Source organism: Carcharodon carcharias, chromosome 13, assembly GCF_017639515.1.
Source record: "Carcharodon carcharias isolate sCarCar2 chromosome 13, sCarCar2.pri, whole genome shotgun sequence".
Taxonomy (NCBI): Eukaryota; Metazoa; Chordata; class Chondrichthyes; order Lamniformes; family Lamnidae; genus Carcharodon; species Carcharodon carcharias.
The window spans coordinates 97,693,164-97,712,007 of NC_054479.1; the positions used below are offsets into that span (position 1 = coordinate 97,693,164).

The 18,844-nt window shown below is 40.9% G+C and overlaps 1 protein-coding gene across 5 annotated transcripts in view; it reads left to right on the forward strand.

Moving 5' to 3' along the window:
- ano2b (anoctamin 2b) overlaps positions 1-18,844 on the forward strand; it is a 175,670-nt gene that overhangs the window by 13,416 nt on the left and 143,410 nt on the right. For 4 of the 5 annotated variants that reach the window (XM_041202729.1, XM_041202730.1, XM_041202733.1 and 1 more), the window contains exons 3-4: positions 431-621; positions 1,684-2,022. In XM_041202729.1, coding sequence (XP_041058663.1) covers positions 431-621; positions 1,684-2,022 — 530 coding nt within the window. The remainder of the gene's footprint in view (positions 1-430; positions 622-1,683; positions 2,023-18,844) is intronic. The other variant, XM_041202732.1, reaches the window with a different exon arrangement.

Below are 18,844 nucleotides of genomic sequence, written 5' to 3' on the forward strand. Positions count from 1 at the left end.
TCTCCAGCGCAAGCTGTTGAAGAAGCAGTATTCCAAAAAGGATATTGTTGTTTGGAAAGAGAACTATTAAAGGACATGGAAGTGATCAGGTGATTGGGATTAGACTTGGTAGAGAAGCAAATCTGGCACAGGCTTGATGATCTGTTCCAGAACATTCTCAGGTTCTATGTAACATGTTTCGTATTCTTCCTTGAAGGAATTACCTATTTTTTTAAATAGTTTTTATTTTGTAAACTTTTATAAACTTGCATTTGAATATTTTAGTCTATGCAAAACATTTGATCCTATAAAACACGTGAGGTGTCATTTAGAAGAGATGTATAGACATAAACTGTAAAGGTTTGTGCTCTATGTAATATATTCTTTTGTTAAAAGCATGTTGCAAATGCAATGACTTTTAAAAGAGATATTTGTAATTTTTCACTGGCAGGTACACCTATAATTCTTTCACATTATTCATATCAAGAGCCCAGAGAAGCAACAAGGGCTAGACCAAAAGAGTTTGAAAAATATCTTACAGTTCCACAATATTTACCACGGGTGAATTTCAGTTTGGCCAGTGGCATTTTGGACAATGCAACCTCAGCATCACACATTGAGGAAGAGCTAGAAAGCCGACCGGTAAGAATGAATGTAATGTTTGTGTGTGTGAACCTGCCTAAAACAGTAGCTTGCTACCAGGGTTGTCATGGTGACCCTAACTGGAAGATTGCATCTCCCTGGGCTCAATAGTAACTGAGCACCACACAGAGCACGTAAGCCAGGACAAAACATTCTTTAATGTTTGCCTGCTCATGCTTTAGGTGCTTGCTCTTCTGCCTGTTTTCTGTACCTCAAACAATGGTTGAGGTGAAGTAAGGCAGTTATGTTGACCCAAAGGTTGCTAGAAATAAGCGGAGCATGCTTTCTTTACCAAAGTTGAGATGCTAAATCTTTCTGTGCTAGCAGCCTTAAAGTTGGTTTCTCAGCAAGCATTTTGAACTTGCCTCATGGAGCTTGTGATTCCTCTCGGTAATCCAGTGAGTATCTCAGCAAAATACCTTTTCATTATAGCAGGTAGCTTAATTCAGATGAGGTCGGTCAGATCTTTATTTGGACCTCTTTGTAATGCTTGTTCAGCTCTTTGTGAATATATTTGATATTCACTGGATTTTGACTTTAGTTAAGTAGGTCAGTATTAAATCTACCAGTTTTTTTTGTAGGTGATAATATCAATAGTATTTGAACACATCTATAGTGGTTAGCTTCGAGTACACTGCAGGGGTGAAATTGGATTTGAGCAGAGCCACAAAACAGGTGTAATTGTTTTTGCCATCTGCTGTATCGCACAATTGGAACATTGGGTTCTGCTGAAATCAATGTTACTGAATATTTGGGGTTATAGTGGTTGCCAATGGCCAATTTCGCCCTCCTTTGTCTTGAAGGAAAACTGTTTCTGGACTTTGAAGCTGTCATTTTAAGTTTCTAATGTAAAACCTCACCTGACTATATAATAGATGTTACGGTTACCGAAATACAATGCCAGAAAAATTATACATGTGAAATAATGAGTAACATAAACAAGTCCATTTTGTTTCATGATGTTAGTTTGTTTAGATGCTTGTAATATATAACAATGTAACAGTTATAAAATAGTTTAGAAAACTTTAAGCATTTTATCCTTTTTCTTTTGCTTTTCCTTAGGTTATTAACAACTACTTTGAAGATAGTGAAGAGGGAGGCACCAAAAATGGCTTGTATTTCAGTGATGGGAAGAGAAAGATAGACTATGTTTTGGTTTATCAAAACCGAAAGCACACTTCTCTGTCCACCTCTGAGTATTCTGGAGCTACTGTCCCAAATGGCACTGCAACAAATCTCCACAGGAGTAAACCTCACAAACAGCTGCCAGAACATGAGCAGGAAGTTGTGCTGGATGTTGGCAGCCATCACGAATCTGTGGAGGAAGAAAGGAGAACCCGCCGAGAAGAGTTTGAGAAGAACGCCATGGAGAATGGACTAGAGATAGAGAAAGACAAGGAGGTGAGAAAGCAAATTCTTAAAACCTGCAATGATTAAATCTTAATTTTAGGGGTTTGTGACAACATATCATTGCTCATTGTTTTGTGGTTATTTTGCAAAGAAAAATGTGAAGTAAATTTAAAAGACATGCAAGTAATCAAGTAAAGATAAGGCTTCTTTGATCAAGCTTTTTCTCACCTGCTTTAATGTCTTCTTCTTTGGCTCAGTGTCAGTTGTCTGATTGTGTTCCTGTGAAGTGCCTATGTTAAAGATGCTATATATATGCAAATTGTTGCTGTTGTTGGTGTTAAGACTTATCATGTATTATATCATAACATTAATTAAGACAAATAATTTTATTTAAAGAAAACTGCTGTTAATTCATAAGGTTTTAATGATGCTGCCTTTTAAAATGCATTTATATTTACTCTACTTTCCCTCCCTTTGATTTTCCATCACTAAGCACTATTACTGGCTGAGAAGGCGAGCAACCCTTGGCCTCTACCAGCACCACTAAACGGCCATTGGTGTGACTGAGGATATGTCCACAGCCTGACTGGCTTAGTCTTCTTTTTTTTCCCTTTGTACAAGATTAATCTTTTAGGCCCACTCAAACCTTCAATGGAACTAAACAATTTAGACGAGCAGCTCATCATGCGGGGATTCATAGGCAAGGGTACATATCCTACCACTCCACAGCTAAGTGAATTGATGCTCTAAAGAATGGTATCGCCATGTCAGCTTTGTGAAAAGCATCCCTAAGACAACTGATTAAGGCACAAAAGTGCCCTACAGAAGAAAAGGCTTCAGATTGTTCTTCATGATTCTTAAAATAAAACCCAGTTTGTCAGCCTTCTTATGGTGCAAGCCTCCAGCAGTTTTCTTGGACCGAGATACATTTGAACGTGTCTCAGTGCCAAATATGTGCAGTTCATAGTTATTCTGTGAGAGCAGTTAGTAATTCTAGTGCCGACATGAACGATATTTCAATCCTTACGTCATCATTTTTAATGTTCAGGAGCGTTAAGTAACATTGAGTAGCAGTGCTTGTGATCTCAGCACATAAAATTTAAATACAGTTAAGCCATATTACATCTGAAGAATAAACAAGATGTCTGATTAAAGATGATGAACATTCTGTCACATGGTTGAGACTGCCATGAGTGACATTTATGAGTTATGTGTTCTTCACATTCGTCCTCTTCTGACCTGTGTACACAAAATAGTATTTAGAAGTTGTCATCACCATGTGACATTAAAACTATCTATAATATATTGGAGGTCTTGCATGTGGCACAAACTTCCAATAAGTGGCACATTTACTTTCCTGTAAAACTTCCCCTGTCACATGATGTCCATCCTACATTTTGTTGATAAAGCAGTGCAATCTTGGACACACCTTAAGCAACATCATTAATTGTATATTTTAAAATGAAATATTCAACTAATGTCTGAAAAATTATGTCATTCCATTTAATTGAATTTTTCCTGCAGCTGAGCTTTCATAATACATATTATAATTTGAGTATTGCTAAAAAAAAGAGACACACTGTGGAAGCTTTTCATCTTGAACTCGTCAGGACAATTCACAAGAATACCAGTTGTGAAGGGAACAACAACTTATACTTCATGAGAAGGCAGTGCTGATTGGTTGGCATGTGGATTCTGATTGGTAGAGGTTTTGCCATGGAGAATGCACCAGGGACCAGTTAACTGCCAAGCTTTTGTTTAAGTTCACACCAGGCAGGTCGATTCTAATTGGTCAAGGCATTTCCATGCGAAATGAACCAGGGAATGGCTGTGCCACAAGATTTTTTTTTAGTTGAAAAAGTGCAATGTGTGGACATGCTCCTTCTGTCTACAAAGGACAGGGCCCTGTGTGTGAATATATGTAGCTTCTAGTAGGCGTAAACGAGCCACACTGCAAGCCTGACTGATAATCTTGAATTGCTTGTCAGTGTAGTTCTTAGCACAGTCAGGATTGTTTAGCAAGTGCTGTCAATTGCGGAATTACACCTAATGTTGACACTATGTTTTGAGTATTGTATGCATGGGCTGGTTGGATGTGGTCAGTACTTTGCTGTTGCGAACAACTGGAGGAACATGTTGTTTAATATGATCCATCAGTCATTAGTCAGAATCGACCCACCTGGTTTGAATTTAAACAAAAGCTTGAAAGTTATTTGTTCCCTGGTGCATTCTCTATGGCAACGTCTCTACCAATCAGAGTTCACTTGTCAATCAATCAGCATTCGCTTCACATGCAGTATAAATTGTTCTTCTCTTTACAATTGGTATCCTTGTGAATCTTTCCTGATGCGTGCAGCACAAAAAGCTTCGAAAGCATATCTCATTTTTTCAGCAATACTCAAATTCTGTACTACCAAATGACTATTTATATCATGGTTTCTATTTTAGATTTTAGTTTAGCTTTGTGACTGTGTAGAGTCACATTATCTTATTTGTGTTGCAGTGAAATGGTGTATAAGTGAATTGAATAATGTGCCACCGGGTATGCAATAGCCTTTGGATTATTCAGCCTAATTGTTTAAAAACTTCTGATTGTACAATTTCTCAGAATTTTAGTACATTGTAAAGGCCTTCATCAAGCCAAAAAAACACAAGCAGTCAAAAAAGCTGATAAAATAAAAGGTGAAATTCTAATCAGAAAGGCCTTCAAGTTACACTGTGGGGAAAAAAGGAAGGGATGCTGAACACATTTTTCTGAATTTCTCCACTATTGTTTCAGTGACAACGTCGACTCATTTGAGTTTAGTCAGATGTTACTTTTCACAGTTCATTCCAGGTTTTCATTCATTAACAGTAAAACTAAGCATAGTCTCTTTAATAAAGGCAAAATACTGCAGATGCTGGAAATCCGAAATAAAAACAGAAAATGCTGGAAAAACCCAGCAGGCCTGACAGCATCTGTGGTGAGAGAAACAGAGTTAAGGTTTCGAGTCCGTATGACTTCTTCAGAGCTCCAGTATCAAAGTTCGAGTCATTATGACTCTTGCTCTGAAGAAGACTCATAATGACTCAAGCCTTGATACTGGTTTTTAAGACACACTCTTGTATTTAAAAGGATAAAATGTCACACCGATTTTCAATCCATCAGATTTTACAACAAATTGAAGAAATTATCCAATTGGTCCCATTAGTGTGTCCCTTCCTGCAATGTTTTATTTTTCAATTATATATCCAATTCTCCTTTGCAAGTTACTATTAAATCAGCATCCATCATCCTTTTGGGCAATGCAATCCAGATCATACCAACTTGTTGCATTAAAAAAAAGATCTTCCCTCTGGTTCTTTTACCAATTCAATCTGAATCCTATAGTTACTAATCCTCTTACCAGTGGAAACTGTTTTCCTTATTTACTCTATGAAAGCCCCAAATAATTTTGAACAGCCTTATTAAATCTTCCCTTAATCTTCTCAGCTCTGTGGAGAGCAATTCCAACTTCATACACCACTATTATCCCAAATATTTTGTTCGTTGTACAAGAACAATTATTTGAATCATCTGTAACTTGAAGTGATAAACAAAACACATATTTAGGACAGTAATTTTGGTAAATGCTCTTTTCCATTGGATTGATGAGTATTTTTGAATATATTAAGTTAAAAGCCTTAAAAGTAATTTCATATGCATGTAGTTTTTATAATATCAAAACAAATTGGCAACAAATAATTTGAATCTACAATGCCCATTTGCTGTGTGATGTTCATTTTTTTTGCATTTGTTAATTTGAAGTCAACTTCAAAGAAGGTTGATAGACACTTCCCATTTTATGAGCAGTAAAAGAAATTGTTAATAATTTCCCAAATAACAAAGGGAAACATCCTTCAAATATGATAAGATAAATTTCTATGTGCCCCATTATGAAGCTATTGAATGGAAAATCAAGTTTCGTATGCACATAGGAACATTTAGCCCCTCAAACCTGTTTTGTCATTCAATGAGATGATGGCTAATCTGCAATCAGTCTCCACATAGCAGCATTTGCCCTATATCTCTTAATACCTTTGGTTCACAGAAATCCTTCAGTCTCAGATTTAAAATTTACAATTGATCCAGCATCTAATGGAAAGGAACTCCAAACTTCTACCAGCTTTTGTATGAAGAACGTAATTTCAATGTCCTAATTTCAATCCTGAAGGGTCTTTCTCTAATTTTTAGGCATTTTTTTTGTTATTCTTTCATGGGATGTGGGCGTTGCTAGCTAGGCCAGCATTTATTGCCCATCCCTAACTGCCCTTAAGAAGGTGGTGGTGAGCCGCCTTCTTAGACCGTGGCAGTCCATGTGGTGTAGGTATACCCACAGTGCTGTTAGGAAGGGAGTTCCAGGATTTTGACCCAGTGACAGTGAAAGAATGGCGATATAGTTCAAAATCAGGATGGCGTGTGGCTTGGAGGGGAACTCCAGGTGGTGGTGTTCCAATGTATCAGCTGCCCTTGTCTTTCTGGATGTTAGCATTTGTGGGTTCGGAAGGTGCTGTCTAAGGAGCCTTGGGGAGTAAATGTTTGTGGATGGGTTGCCAATCGAGCTGGATGGTGTCAATCATCTTGAGTGTTGTTGGGGCTGCATTCATCCAGTGAAGGAACAATGTTCCATCAAATTCCTGACTTGTGCCTTGTAAATGGTAAACAGGCTTTGGCGAGTCAGGAGGTGAGTTACTCACTGCAGAATTCTCAGCCTCTAAGCAGTTCAGGTCACCACAGTGTTTACATGGTGAGGCCAGTGCAGTTTCTGGTCAACGGTAACTCCCACAATGTTGATAGTGGGGGGATTCAGTGATGGTAATGCCATTGAATGTCAAGGGATGATGGTTAGATTCTCTTTGTTGGAGATGATCTTTGCCTGGCACTTGTGTTATGCGAATGTAACTTGCCACTTTTCAGCCCAAGCCTGAATGTTGTCCAGGTCTTGCTTGCATATGGTCACGGACTGCTTCAGTATTTGAGGAGTCACGAATGGTGCTGAACATTGTGCAATCATCAGCAAACATCCCCGCTTCTGACCTTATAATGGAGGCAAGGTCATTGATGACCTTGCAGCTGAAGATGGTTGGGCCTAGGACACTGCATTGCCCCTTGCCCTAGACTGTCCAACTAGTGGAAATAGTTTCTCCCTATCTACCCTATCAACTCCCTTCAATATCTTGAAAACTTTGATTAAATCATCCTTTTACCTCTAAATTCCAGAGAATTCAACTCTAGTTTGTGTAATCTCTCCTTGTAATTTAACCCTTGGAGTCTAGGTATCATTCTAGTAAATCTATGCTGTGTTTCCATCAAGGCCAATTTTTCCTTTCTAATGTGCGGTGCCCAGAAACTTTCACAGTTCTCCAGATGTGGTCTAGCCAGGGCTTTGTATGGTTTTAACGTAATTTCCAGCCCACCTTGTATTCTAGTCCTCCAGATAAATAAAAACTAGCATTTCATTAGACTTTTCGATTATTTTCTGCATCTGGTCATGGCATTTTCATGATCTATGTAACTGGATCCTCAAGTCTCTTTAGACTCCACTGTTATTGGATTTTTAACAATTAGTATTATGTCCAATTCTTTTTAGGTCCAAATTGGAGAACCTCACATTTGCCTACATTGAAATCCATTTGCCACAGTTTTGCCCATTCACTTAATCCATTAATATCTTTGTAATTTTATGCTTCCATCTACACTGCATACAAATCTACCTATCTTTAAGTCATTATCAAACTTGGCTATGTGGTTTTCTATTCTATCATCTAAGTCATTAATAAATACACTGAATAGTTGCGTCCCCGAAACAGATCTTTGCCGGACACCATTAGACACCAATTAGAGTACCTGCTCTTTATCCCTACTGCCTCCCACCACTCAGCCATTTTTAAAAAATTCATTCACAGGATATGGGCTTCACTGGCTGGGTCATCATTTATTGCCCATCCCTAGTTGCCCTTGAGAAGGTGGTGGTGAGCTGCCTTCTTGAATTGCTGCAGTCCATGTGGTCTAGGTACACCCACAGTGCTGTTAGGAAGGGAGTTCCAGGATTTTGACCCAGCAACAGAGAAAGAATAGTGATATATTTACAAGTCAGGTTAGTGAGTGACTTGGAGGGAAACTTCCAGATGTCGGTGTTCCCATCTATCTGCTGCCCTGGTCCTTCAATGGTAGTGTTTGTGGGTTTGGAAGGTGCTGTCTAAGGAGCCTTGGTGAATTTCTGCAGTGCATCTTGCCGATGGTACACACTGCTGCTACTGTGTGTCGTTGGTGGAGAGAATGAATGTTTGTGGATGTGATGCCAATCAAGTGGGTAGCTTTGTCCTGGATGGTGTCAAACTTCTTGAGTGTTATTGGAGCTGTACTCATCCAGGCAAGTGGAGAGTATTTCATCACACTCCTGACTTGTGCCTTGTGGATGGTGGACAGGCTTTGGGGAGTCAGGAGGTGAGTTATTCACCACAGGATTCCTAGCCTCTGATCTGCTGTTGTAACCACAGTATTTATATGACTAGTCCAGTTCAGCTTCCCATCAATGGTAAGCCCCAGGATGTTGATAGTGGGGGATTCAGTGATGGGAATGCCATTGAACATCAAGGAGCGACGGTTCGTGATTCTCTCTTGTTGGAGATGGTCACTGCCTGGCACTTGTGTTATGCGAATGATACTTGCCATATATGAGCCCAAGCCTGGATATTGTCCAGCTCTTGCTGTATTTGGAGTATCTGTCGTGAATGGTGCTGAACATTGTGCATCTCCACCTCTGACCTTGTGATGGAAGGAAGGTCTTTGATGAAGGAGGTGAAGATGGTTGGGCCGAGGACACTACCCTGGGGAACTCCTGCAGTGATGTCCTGGAGCTGAGATGACTGACCTCCAACAACCACAACCATCTTCCTTTGCACTAGATATGACTGACCAGTGGATAGTACCCCCCTGATTCTCTTTGACTCCAGTTTTGCTAGGGCTTCTTGATGCCACACTTGGTCAAATGTGGCCTTGACATCAAGGACAGTCATTTTCATCTCACCTCGGGAGTTCAGCTCTTTTGTCTATGTTTGAACAAAGGGTGTAAAGAGGTCAGGAGCTGAGTGGCCCTGGCGGAACCCAAATTGGGTGTCAGTGAGCAGGTTATTGCTAAGTAAGTGCCGCTTGAGAGCATTGTTGATGAACCCTTCTACTACTTTACTGATGATCAAGAGTAGGCTGATAGGGTGAAAATTGGCTGGGTTGGATTTGTCCTGCTTTTTGTGTACAGGACATACCTGGGCAATTTTCCACACAGCCGGGTAGATGCCAGTGTTGTGCCTGTACTGGAAAAAGTTGGCTAGGTTGGGCGCAGCAATTATAGACTGTAGTAAGATCCTGTCAAGAGATGTTATGCTAATTGTTCTATAATTCCCAGGTTTCCCTCTCTCACCTTTCTTAAATATTGGAGCAACATGAACAAATTTCCAATCTAAAGGAACGGGTTCCCAAATTGAGAGAACTTTGGAAGATTTTAGTTAGGACATTTGCCATATTCTCACCTCTTTCCTTTAAAATCTTATGATGGAAATGGTCTGGTTCTAAGGATTTTGTCACTCTTTTCTGCCATTACTGTCTTCATTACTGTTATTTTGTTTACACCATTTTTGGTGAGTCCCTGATTCAATATTAGCTTCTTCTGAGCATAAGAGGTAAGTCACGCTCCTAAAACAGAGTGACGCACTGTAAAAGAACATACAGGAAAAATAGGTACAGAGAATGGATTATCTATTATAACTGCGCCCAGTTTTACAGTGGACAGAATGTGGAATAGGCATGATCCTTCATGCTCAACAATCAGATGTGCTCCAAACATGCAATGCTGAAGTAGCTAATTTCCCTCCAATTATTGCTGTACCTACTTCAGGAAATCAGATTGAGTTGCATTGAATTTAGAGGCTCATTTTTAAAATATTTTATTTATGTATTGCTGCTTTTTACTCATACAGGGCAGGACTTACATTTTGTGATCAAGTCAGTGAAGTGTTCTTCTTAAAGGTAGATTCAAGGCTTATAAATGCTCTATATTACTGCAAAATGTTTGAAGATGGCGTCACTGGATTTTCCTTTAATTATCCCTCATCACTTCAAAGTAGACGTACATACCTGGGCTTAGTCCCATGGGTAGATGCCACTCCCTGGTACCTCAATCAAATAGCCATCATGAGTGTAGGGTATGGGGTGCCAGAATATTCATAGCTGAATGCAGACCTGCACTCACCCGATCTCTTGTACATCCACTTTATGGAGGTGTCACTAGAAAGTAATGAGGAACAGGAGCCCAGTCAGATTTCCTTTACCCCTGTCCTACCCCAGAATGTTTCTTCCAATACTCGAACTCGAATGTTGAACTTCCCTTTTACCATTGTTGACTTGGCTAACATATTGGAATTATACAAGGGATCAATTCCTGGTCCATATAGTTCAGAACCATGCCTCTTTGAGGGAATAGGTAGCACAATGGTTCTTTGTTAATTAAAATGAAAAGAATCATTGACAATAGGTTAATGACTGGAATAAAAATAGATTTAAAACACTGGCTTCTCTCAGATTAGGATACAGGATTTATATAATATTCAGTGCTATGATTACAGTACAATGGGAGGCAGAAACAAACATACTGGGGATGACATTAAACCCCTACAACATAATAAAGTTGGTGGAGAGGTTAAACATTAAAAACAAGGAATGTGTCTCCAACCTGTGCTCACTTTTCTTTGGCAGAAGGTTGTGAATCATGCAAATGCCCCATTTTGGAGTTGCGGAACAATTCATAATATTTAAGCCAGGTCCCCACAGCGTAATTGGGAGCCTGATTTCAAGTTAACAGCTACCAAATGGACTTCTCAGGATTCAGGACTTGAATGGAAACAGGAGCAGCTGGCTGCAGAAGGTGAGTGCCTTTTAGAGCACTCCTTGTGGGCCAAGAAGAGCAGAAGTGTTCCCTCTGCCTCCTCGAGCAAACCTTTGGTTTCCTTATCGGTGATTGTGGCCTCTCCTCACTGCTGCAATTGGCTGACCCCCACCTCTGTATACCCAACTCCTGATCTCTAGTTGTCTTCCCCTCAGCTATCTCACCCCTCCAAACCCCAATCTTTCCATCTCAATTCTGACTCCACTAACTACACCAAAGCTGATCTTTCCTGAATGCTGGGGAGATCCTCCACGAGCCTTGGCTGTGGTCCCCTGCCGTTGATTTTTTTGCCTGGAAGTTGGCCAGTTTGTCAATTTGACCAGCTGCTTGGCAGGAAGTGAATGATATCAATGGTAATTAAATTTGGCTGAACCTTCGTGTCCCTAGGATTTCTGGGTTTCCCTACCTGCACCCGGCTACTGCATTCCCCTGCTCTCTTCACACCTTCCTGCAAACATTTGGGGTCATTATTCCAGGCATTGCTTCACAGCTCAATCCTATTATGATGCTGTGTGTGTGCTGGACTAACTTAGTGGCTATCCAATCACATCAGTGTTTGCTGCCTCCTCTAATAGGATGTGTCCCTAATAGCCCAACTCCCAAGCACAAAAAAATCCCCTCTTCTCCTGGCTCCTGACCTTGAAAAACTTTAGCAGCTTCAGCAGGGTGAAGAGCTGCGCTGTGGGGCATACATACACCATCCCTTACACTGTGAAACAGCCCTGGTCTAGCTAATCTTACTGCATAACCATTTACTAGGAAGCAGATTCAAAAAGTACGGATTGGCACCTGTTCCAAAATTTTCATCTAGCCTCAGGGAAGTGATTTTACCTTGATTTGAGGTGTGCCTCAACCATCATTTTAGGCTCTTATTCTCAATTCTATAAAGAATAAATACTACTGAAGCTGGGTTGTACAATGTGGCTGTGCTACTAACTAAGCCGCCAGCTGTTACATGTTATTAATATAAGCATGCTGGGTTAATGATTAGATTCCATGAGGACACTCATCCCTGACAGCAACAAAATATTTATTAGCTCCCTGTCAACAAATAACAAATAATATTTCCATACAGTATATAACTGAATATAATTGGATTCACATTGTTAGACACAAAGGGCAGAATTTTACCACAGTGGGATTTTACATTCCCGCCAAAGCCAATGGGGTTTAGAATGTCCCGCCGCATTTTATGGCCCCGTCCCCGCCGAAACGGGTCTGTAAAATTCTGCCCATAGCATCATAGAATGTTTACAGCATGGAAGGAGGCAATTTGGACTTCATGCCTGTGCCGACAGTCTGCAAGAGCTTCTCTGCTAGTCCCACTTATCCTTCTCCTTGTAGCCCTGCAATTCTTTTTCTTTTTGGGTGCTTATCCAATTCCCTTTTGAAAGCCAGTGTTGAATCTCCTCCACCATTCTCAGGCAGTGCTGCCAGATCCTAACCACTCGCTGCATAAAAAAAGTTTTCCCTCATGTCACTGTTGGTTCTTTTGGCAATCACCTTAAGATGGTGTCCTCTGGTTCTCAACCCTTCCACCAGTAGGTGCAGGCTCTCCCTAACTTTTCTGTCCGGACCCTTCATGATTTCAAAAACTTCTACCAAATCCCCTCTCAACCTTCTCTTCTCTGAGGAGAATGGCCCCAACTTCTCCAAACTATCCACTTAACTGAAGTCCCTCATCCCTGGATCCATTCTCGTGAATCTTTTCTGCACCCTGTCTAAAGCCTTCATATCCTTGCTAAAGTGTGGTGCCCAGAACTGGACAGAATACTCCTGTTGAGGCTGACCCAATGTTTTATAAAGGATCATCATAACTACCATGCTGTTGCACTCTATGCCTCTATTTATAGAGTCCAGGAACAATATGTTTTATTTACCACTCAACCTGTCCTGCCACCTTCAATGATTTATGCACAGATACCCCCAGGTCTCTGTGCTCCTGCATTCCTCTTTAATAATTTAAAATAAAACTTCCAATCATTTTGTATGTCTTGTTACTTATAGACTGTTGAATTGCATTATGGAGATAGTTTAATGCACGTAAATTAATTTCCTTTAATAGTAATTAAAGCCCAGATTACTGAACAATGCTGAAGTTAAAAAAGCAAACTGCTCATAATTAGCATGCATATTTTGTTTACTGTATGGAAATGTTACCATTTTAACATCAGGCTGAGCATTAGACAAACCTAAGTAACTTAGTAAGATTCTGGGGCAGTCTCCTGCAATGGTTGCACACCCATATCATCTGGTCATGTCCTGAAATTCTATCCTCAGCTCCCACCTATTGTAACACACACTAATCTTTGTAAGCACAGTGTGTCTATCTAATGGAGGGAGATAGAAATCGTTAAGGAGATAGGTTCTACCAGTTTTATGCTCCATTTTATTTTTCAAGATGTAGACATTGCTGGCAAGGTTGGAAGTTGTTGCACATATTTAGTTAGCCATGAGAAGATGATGGTGAGGCATCTTCTTGAACTGCTGCAGTGCTTGTGGTGAGGGTGCTGCAGTGATGTTAAGGAAGGAGTCCCAGGATTTTTAATCTACAATGATGCAGGAATCGTAATTAATATCCAAGCCCGGATGGTATGTGATTTGGAGGGGAACTTGGAGATGATGGAGTTCCACACACAAATTACCACTATGGTCTTTAATGGGCCCTACATTTTCTTGAGTTATCCTCTTACTCTTAATGTACTTGTAAAACAACTTGGGATTTTCCTTTATTTTACCTGCCATTGTTTTTTCATGCCTCCTTTTTGCTCTCCTAATTTCCTTTTTAAGTTCCCCCTGACACATTCTATACTCCTCTAGGGCTTCTACTGTTCTGAGCCCTCGTTGTCTGTCATAAGCCTCCCTTTTTCTCTTTATCCAATCCTGTATATCTCTCGACATCCAGGGTTCCTGGATTTGTTGGTCCCACCCTTTATCTTCACTGGAATATGTTGGCCCTGTACTCTCCCTATTTCCTTATTGAATGAGTCCTGCTGCTCTGACACAGATTTACCTAAAATTAGCTGCATCAGTCCACTCTGACCAAATCATATCTGATCTTATTAAAATCAGCCTTCCCCCAATTTAGAACTCTGATTTCTGGCCCATCCTAATTCTTTCCATAACAACCTTGAATCTAACCTATGATCACCATCTACAAAATGCTCCTCCATGCTTGCCTGTCTTCATTCCCTAAAATTAAGTTCAGGACCTCCCCCTCTCTTGTAGGGCTTTCTATGTACAAGCTTAAAAAGCTCTCCTGGATACATTTTAAGAATTCCGCTCCCTCTAATCCAATCACACTATGACGAATCCAGTTAATGTTGGGGAAGTTGGAATCCCCCACTATTACTACCCTATTATTTTTTCACTTCTATGAAATTTGCCTACATATTTGCTCTTCTATTTCTCTCTGACTGTTTGGGGGCCTATAGTACACACCCAGCAATGTGATTGTTCCTTTTTTGTTTTTAAGTTCTCCCTTATGGCTTCATTTGAGGAGCCTTCTAAGATGTCATCACTCCTTACTGCTGTAATTGATTCCTTAATCAATATTGTGATACCGACTCCTTTTTTACCTCCTTCCCTGTCTCGCCTGAAGACCCTATATCCTGGAATATTGAGCGCCAATCCTACCCCTCTCTCAGCCATGTCTCTGTGACAGTAATTACATCATACTTCCATGTGTTAATTGTGTCTCAAATCATCTGCCTTATTTGTCAGACTCCTTGCATTAAAATAAATACCATCCAACATCCAACCTTGCCAAGCTCCCTTGTGCCTTAGCTGGCCTATAGTTTCTATGCCTTCCAGACTCACTTGCTCTCTCTTCTAATTTTGGCTGTGCATCTCCCCCTGCTGAACCTCCTCTCAGGATCCCATTGCCCTGCCAAGTTAGTTTAAACCCTCCCCAACAGCACTAGCAATCCTCCCCGCAAGGATGTTGGTCCCATTTCGTTCAGGTGCAACCCGTCTGCCTTGTACAGGTCGCACCACCCCCAGAAATGGTCCCAATGTCCCAGAAATCTAAAGCCCTCCCTCCTGTAAAATCTCTCCAGCTATGCATGCATCTGGGCTAACCTCATATTTCTATACTCACTAGCGCGTGGCACCGGAAGTAATCCAGAGATTACTACCTTTGAGGTCCTGTTTTTTAATCTGTTTCCTAGCTCCCTAAATTCTGCTTGCAGGACCTCATCCCTCTTTATACCTATGTCATTGGTACTAATATGTATCACCATCTTTGCCTGTTTGCCCTTCCCCTTTAGAATGCCCTGCAACCATTCAGTGACATCCTTGACCCTGGCATCAGGGAGGCAACATACCATCCTGGAGTCACATCTACGGCTGCAGAAACACCTGTCTGTTCCTCTTACTATCGAGACTCCTACCACTATTGCTCTTCCCCTCTTTTTTCTACCCCCCCCGTGCAGCTGAGCCACTCACAGTGCCATGAGCGTGGCTGCACTCCCCAGAGGAACTGTCACTCTCACCATTTTCCAACACAGAAAAACGGTTCTCAAGCGAGATGCACCCTGGGGATTTCCTGACTACCTGCCTGACACCTTTCTTCTGACTGATGGTCACCCATTCCCTCTCTGTCATTTTTCCTGTAAGCTGTGGGGTGACCACATCTAAAAACATGCTATCCACAAAACTCAGCTTCACGGATATACCTCAATGCCTCCAGCTGCCACTCAAGCTCTGAAATTCGGATTTCAAGTAGCTGCAGCTGGTGACACTTTGTGCACACATGGTCGGCCAGAGCGCAGGAAACATTTAGGACTTCTCACATATTGCAGGCGGTACATAACACGGGACTGAGCTGCCCTGCCATGCCTCTGGTTGAAAAAAAGCCCTTACTTTAAGCTAAATACAGTAAAAAAAGTTAAAATATTTATGTACTTTAAATAAAATCTGGAATCCTTACCTTTCCTTAGCTTAACCTATTTTAAACTGGAGAAAAACACTTACCCACAACTCACCAATCAGCTCTCACCTTTGTGCTGACGTCACTCTATGAAGCTTCCCCACACTCGCACTGGTTCTGACCTCTCCACTGCTCTCCCGCGCTGTCTTGTGATGTCACTCTTGTTATTTTCAACAAGAACTGACTGCAGGACACTCTTCCCAGGTTGCTTCACTGCGATGCTGACTGCAGAACACTCTTCCCAGGTTGCTTCACCACGATGCTGACTGCAGGACACTCTTCCCAGACTGCTTCATCGCAATGCTGGCTTCAGGACACTCTTCCCAGACCTTTACATAAATGATTTGGATGAAGGGACCGAAGGAATGGTTGCTAAATTTGCTGATGACACTAAGATAGGTAGGAAAGCAAATTGTGAAGAGGACAAAAGGAGGCTACAAAGTGACATAGATAGGTTAAGTGAGTGGGCAAAGATCTGGCAAATGGAGTATAATGTAGGTAAATGTGAAATTGTTCATTTTGGCAGGAAGAATAAAAAAGAAGTTTATTATCTAAATGGTGAGAGATTGCAGAGCTCTGAAATTCATAGGGATCTGGGTGTCCTAGTGCATGAATCACAAAAGATTAGCATGCAGGTACAGCAGATAATTAGGAAAGCTAACAGAATGTTATCATTTGTTATGAGGGGGGTTGGTTACAAAAGTAAGGAGGTTATGTTTCAGTTGTACAGGGCATTGGTGAGATCACTTCTGGAGTATTGTGTACAGTACTGGTCTCCTTATTTAAAGAAAGATGTAAATGCATTAGAAGCAGTTCAGAGAAGATTTACTAGACTGATACCAGGAATGGGCGGGTTGTCTTATGAGGAAAGGCTGGACAGGTTAGACTTGTATCCACTGGAATTTAGAATGGTAAGAGGCAATTTAATTGAAACCTTTAAGATCCTGAGGGTTCTTGACAGGATAGATGTGGAGAGGATGTTTCCCCTTGTGGGAGAATCTAGAACTAGGGGTCATTGTTTAAAAATAAGGGGTCACTCATTTAAGACAGGGATGAGGAGAATTTTTTTTCTCTCAGAGGGCTGTGAGTCTTTGGAATTCTCTTCCGCAAAGGTGGTGGAAGCAGAGCCTTTGAATATTTTTAAGGCAATTTTGATAGATTCTTGATTAACAAGGGGGTGAAAGGTTATTAGGGGTAGGCAGGAATGTGGGATTGAGCCATGATCTTATTGAATGGCAGAGCAGGCTCGAGGGGTCAGGTAGCCTATCCCTGTTCCTAATTCGTATTTTCGTATGTAACATAAAATGAGTCATTTTGTGAGATGTGGTTGCCTGTATAGCAGCAGGCATGGTCATAAAATCAGTGCTTTTGTCCTACAGCTGTAATGCTGGCCTGCACTAATCTTTAGCATGCCAGCAATGGAACCACACAAAATTACTCTATGTAGTTGTCTGCAAAAATTATACTGGCAATAATCTTTAGTGCTCAGTTGCAGAACTGCCTGGAAGAACCAGACAATGAGATGCTCAGCCAGCAATCTCCTTGCCTGCTACACACCATCATCCCTCTGGTTTCCGAGTCTTGCAGTTACTCTCTATCTAAGTCTGTGGTTAAGTTTTTGTTTAGGGAAATATTTTGCAGCAACATTCACTAACCTTCTTAGGCACATTTAATCCTCTCCCTGCGGAATGGTCTAAGCATCAGGTGTGTTGCTACTTTAATGAGGCACTTGAATGATGGTTTGTACATGTCTGCTGTTATATTTGTTCTCTGCTGGGACACAGAAGTTGTGCAGAGGAGTCTATGTACTACATAGCCCATATCTCTCAGGAACCAGCTACCCATTCCTTCTTCTCCTTCACAGACCCAAGTTTGGGTGCCTCAGAATGGAAGTATTATGTGTACATTAACATGTATTATATTCTGTTTGGAGTGATGAATTCTATTAGAAGTCAATTACTAGGAAAATACATTGCACAGACTACCTTGGTGGGAAGAGGTCCACATACTTGGTTTGAAATATTCTAAATTCTGGATAGAACATTGCCAAGGCAAAAACCACACAAAAGCTTCCCACAATTAACCCAGTTGATATCAACTTTGTCTCATTGTACGTGTCTCTTTTTCTGTCACTTGCTCTTTGTTTCGTTGTGTGTTTGGGGTGTAGACAGGGGTTTTGCGGATTGTTTATTCTCCCAAAGCATGCTGTTCGAGTCTGAATTGCTGGATTCTGGGTGGCAGCTTTGCAATGCCTTTCATGTTAGAAGGGTGACTAATGGTTTGTGGTCAGTTTCAATTTTGAAAGGCAACCCGACAACATAGTCTGAAAACTTCTTGCTGCCCACATTGCTGCCAGTGCTTCTTCTATCGTGACGTATGGTCCTGTTTGTGGCATATCATTGTTCTGTTTGGCAGTGTATCATTGTTCTGTTTTGTGGCGTATCATTGTTCTGTTTTGTGGCATATCTTTGTTCTGTTTTCTGACGTGTCATTGTTCTGTTTGGCGGTGTATCATTGTTCTGTTTTGTGGCGTATCATTGTTCTGTTTGGCGGTGTATCATTGTTCTGTTTGGTGGTGTATCATTGTTCTGTTTGGCGGTGTATCATTGTTCTGTTTGGCGGTGTATCATTGTTCTGTTTTGTGGCGTATCATTGTTCTGTTTTGTGGCATGTCTTTGTTCTGTTTTGGGAGTATCATTGTTCTGTTTGACGGTGTATCATTGTTCTGTTTGGCGGTGTATCATTGTTCTGTTTGGCGGTGTATCATTGTTCTGTTTGGCGGTGTATCATTGTTCTATTTTGTGGTGTATCATTGTTCTGTTTCTAGAAGCATAGCAGACTGCTCTATGTAGGCGGTCTCTGTGCACTTGAGATAAGACTAACCCCAGACCTATAAATGATGCATCTGCCGTGACTATGGTTGGTAATTCTGGGTTGTAATGTGCCAAAATTTCAGAAGAAAGCAGAAGTTGTTTAATCCTTT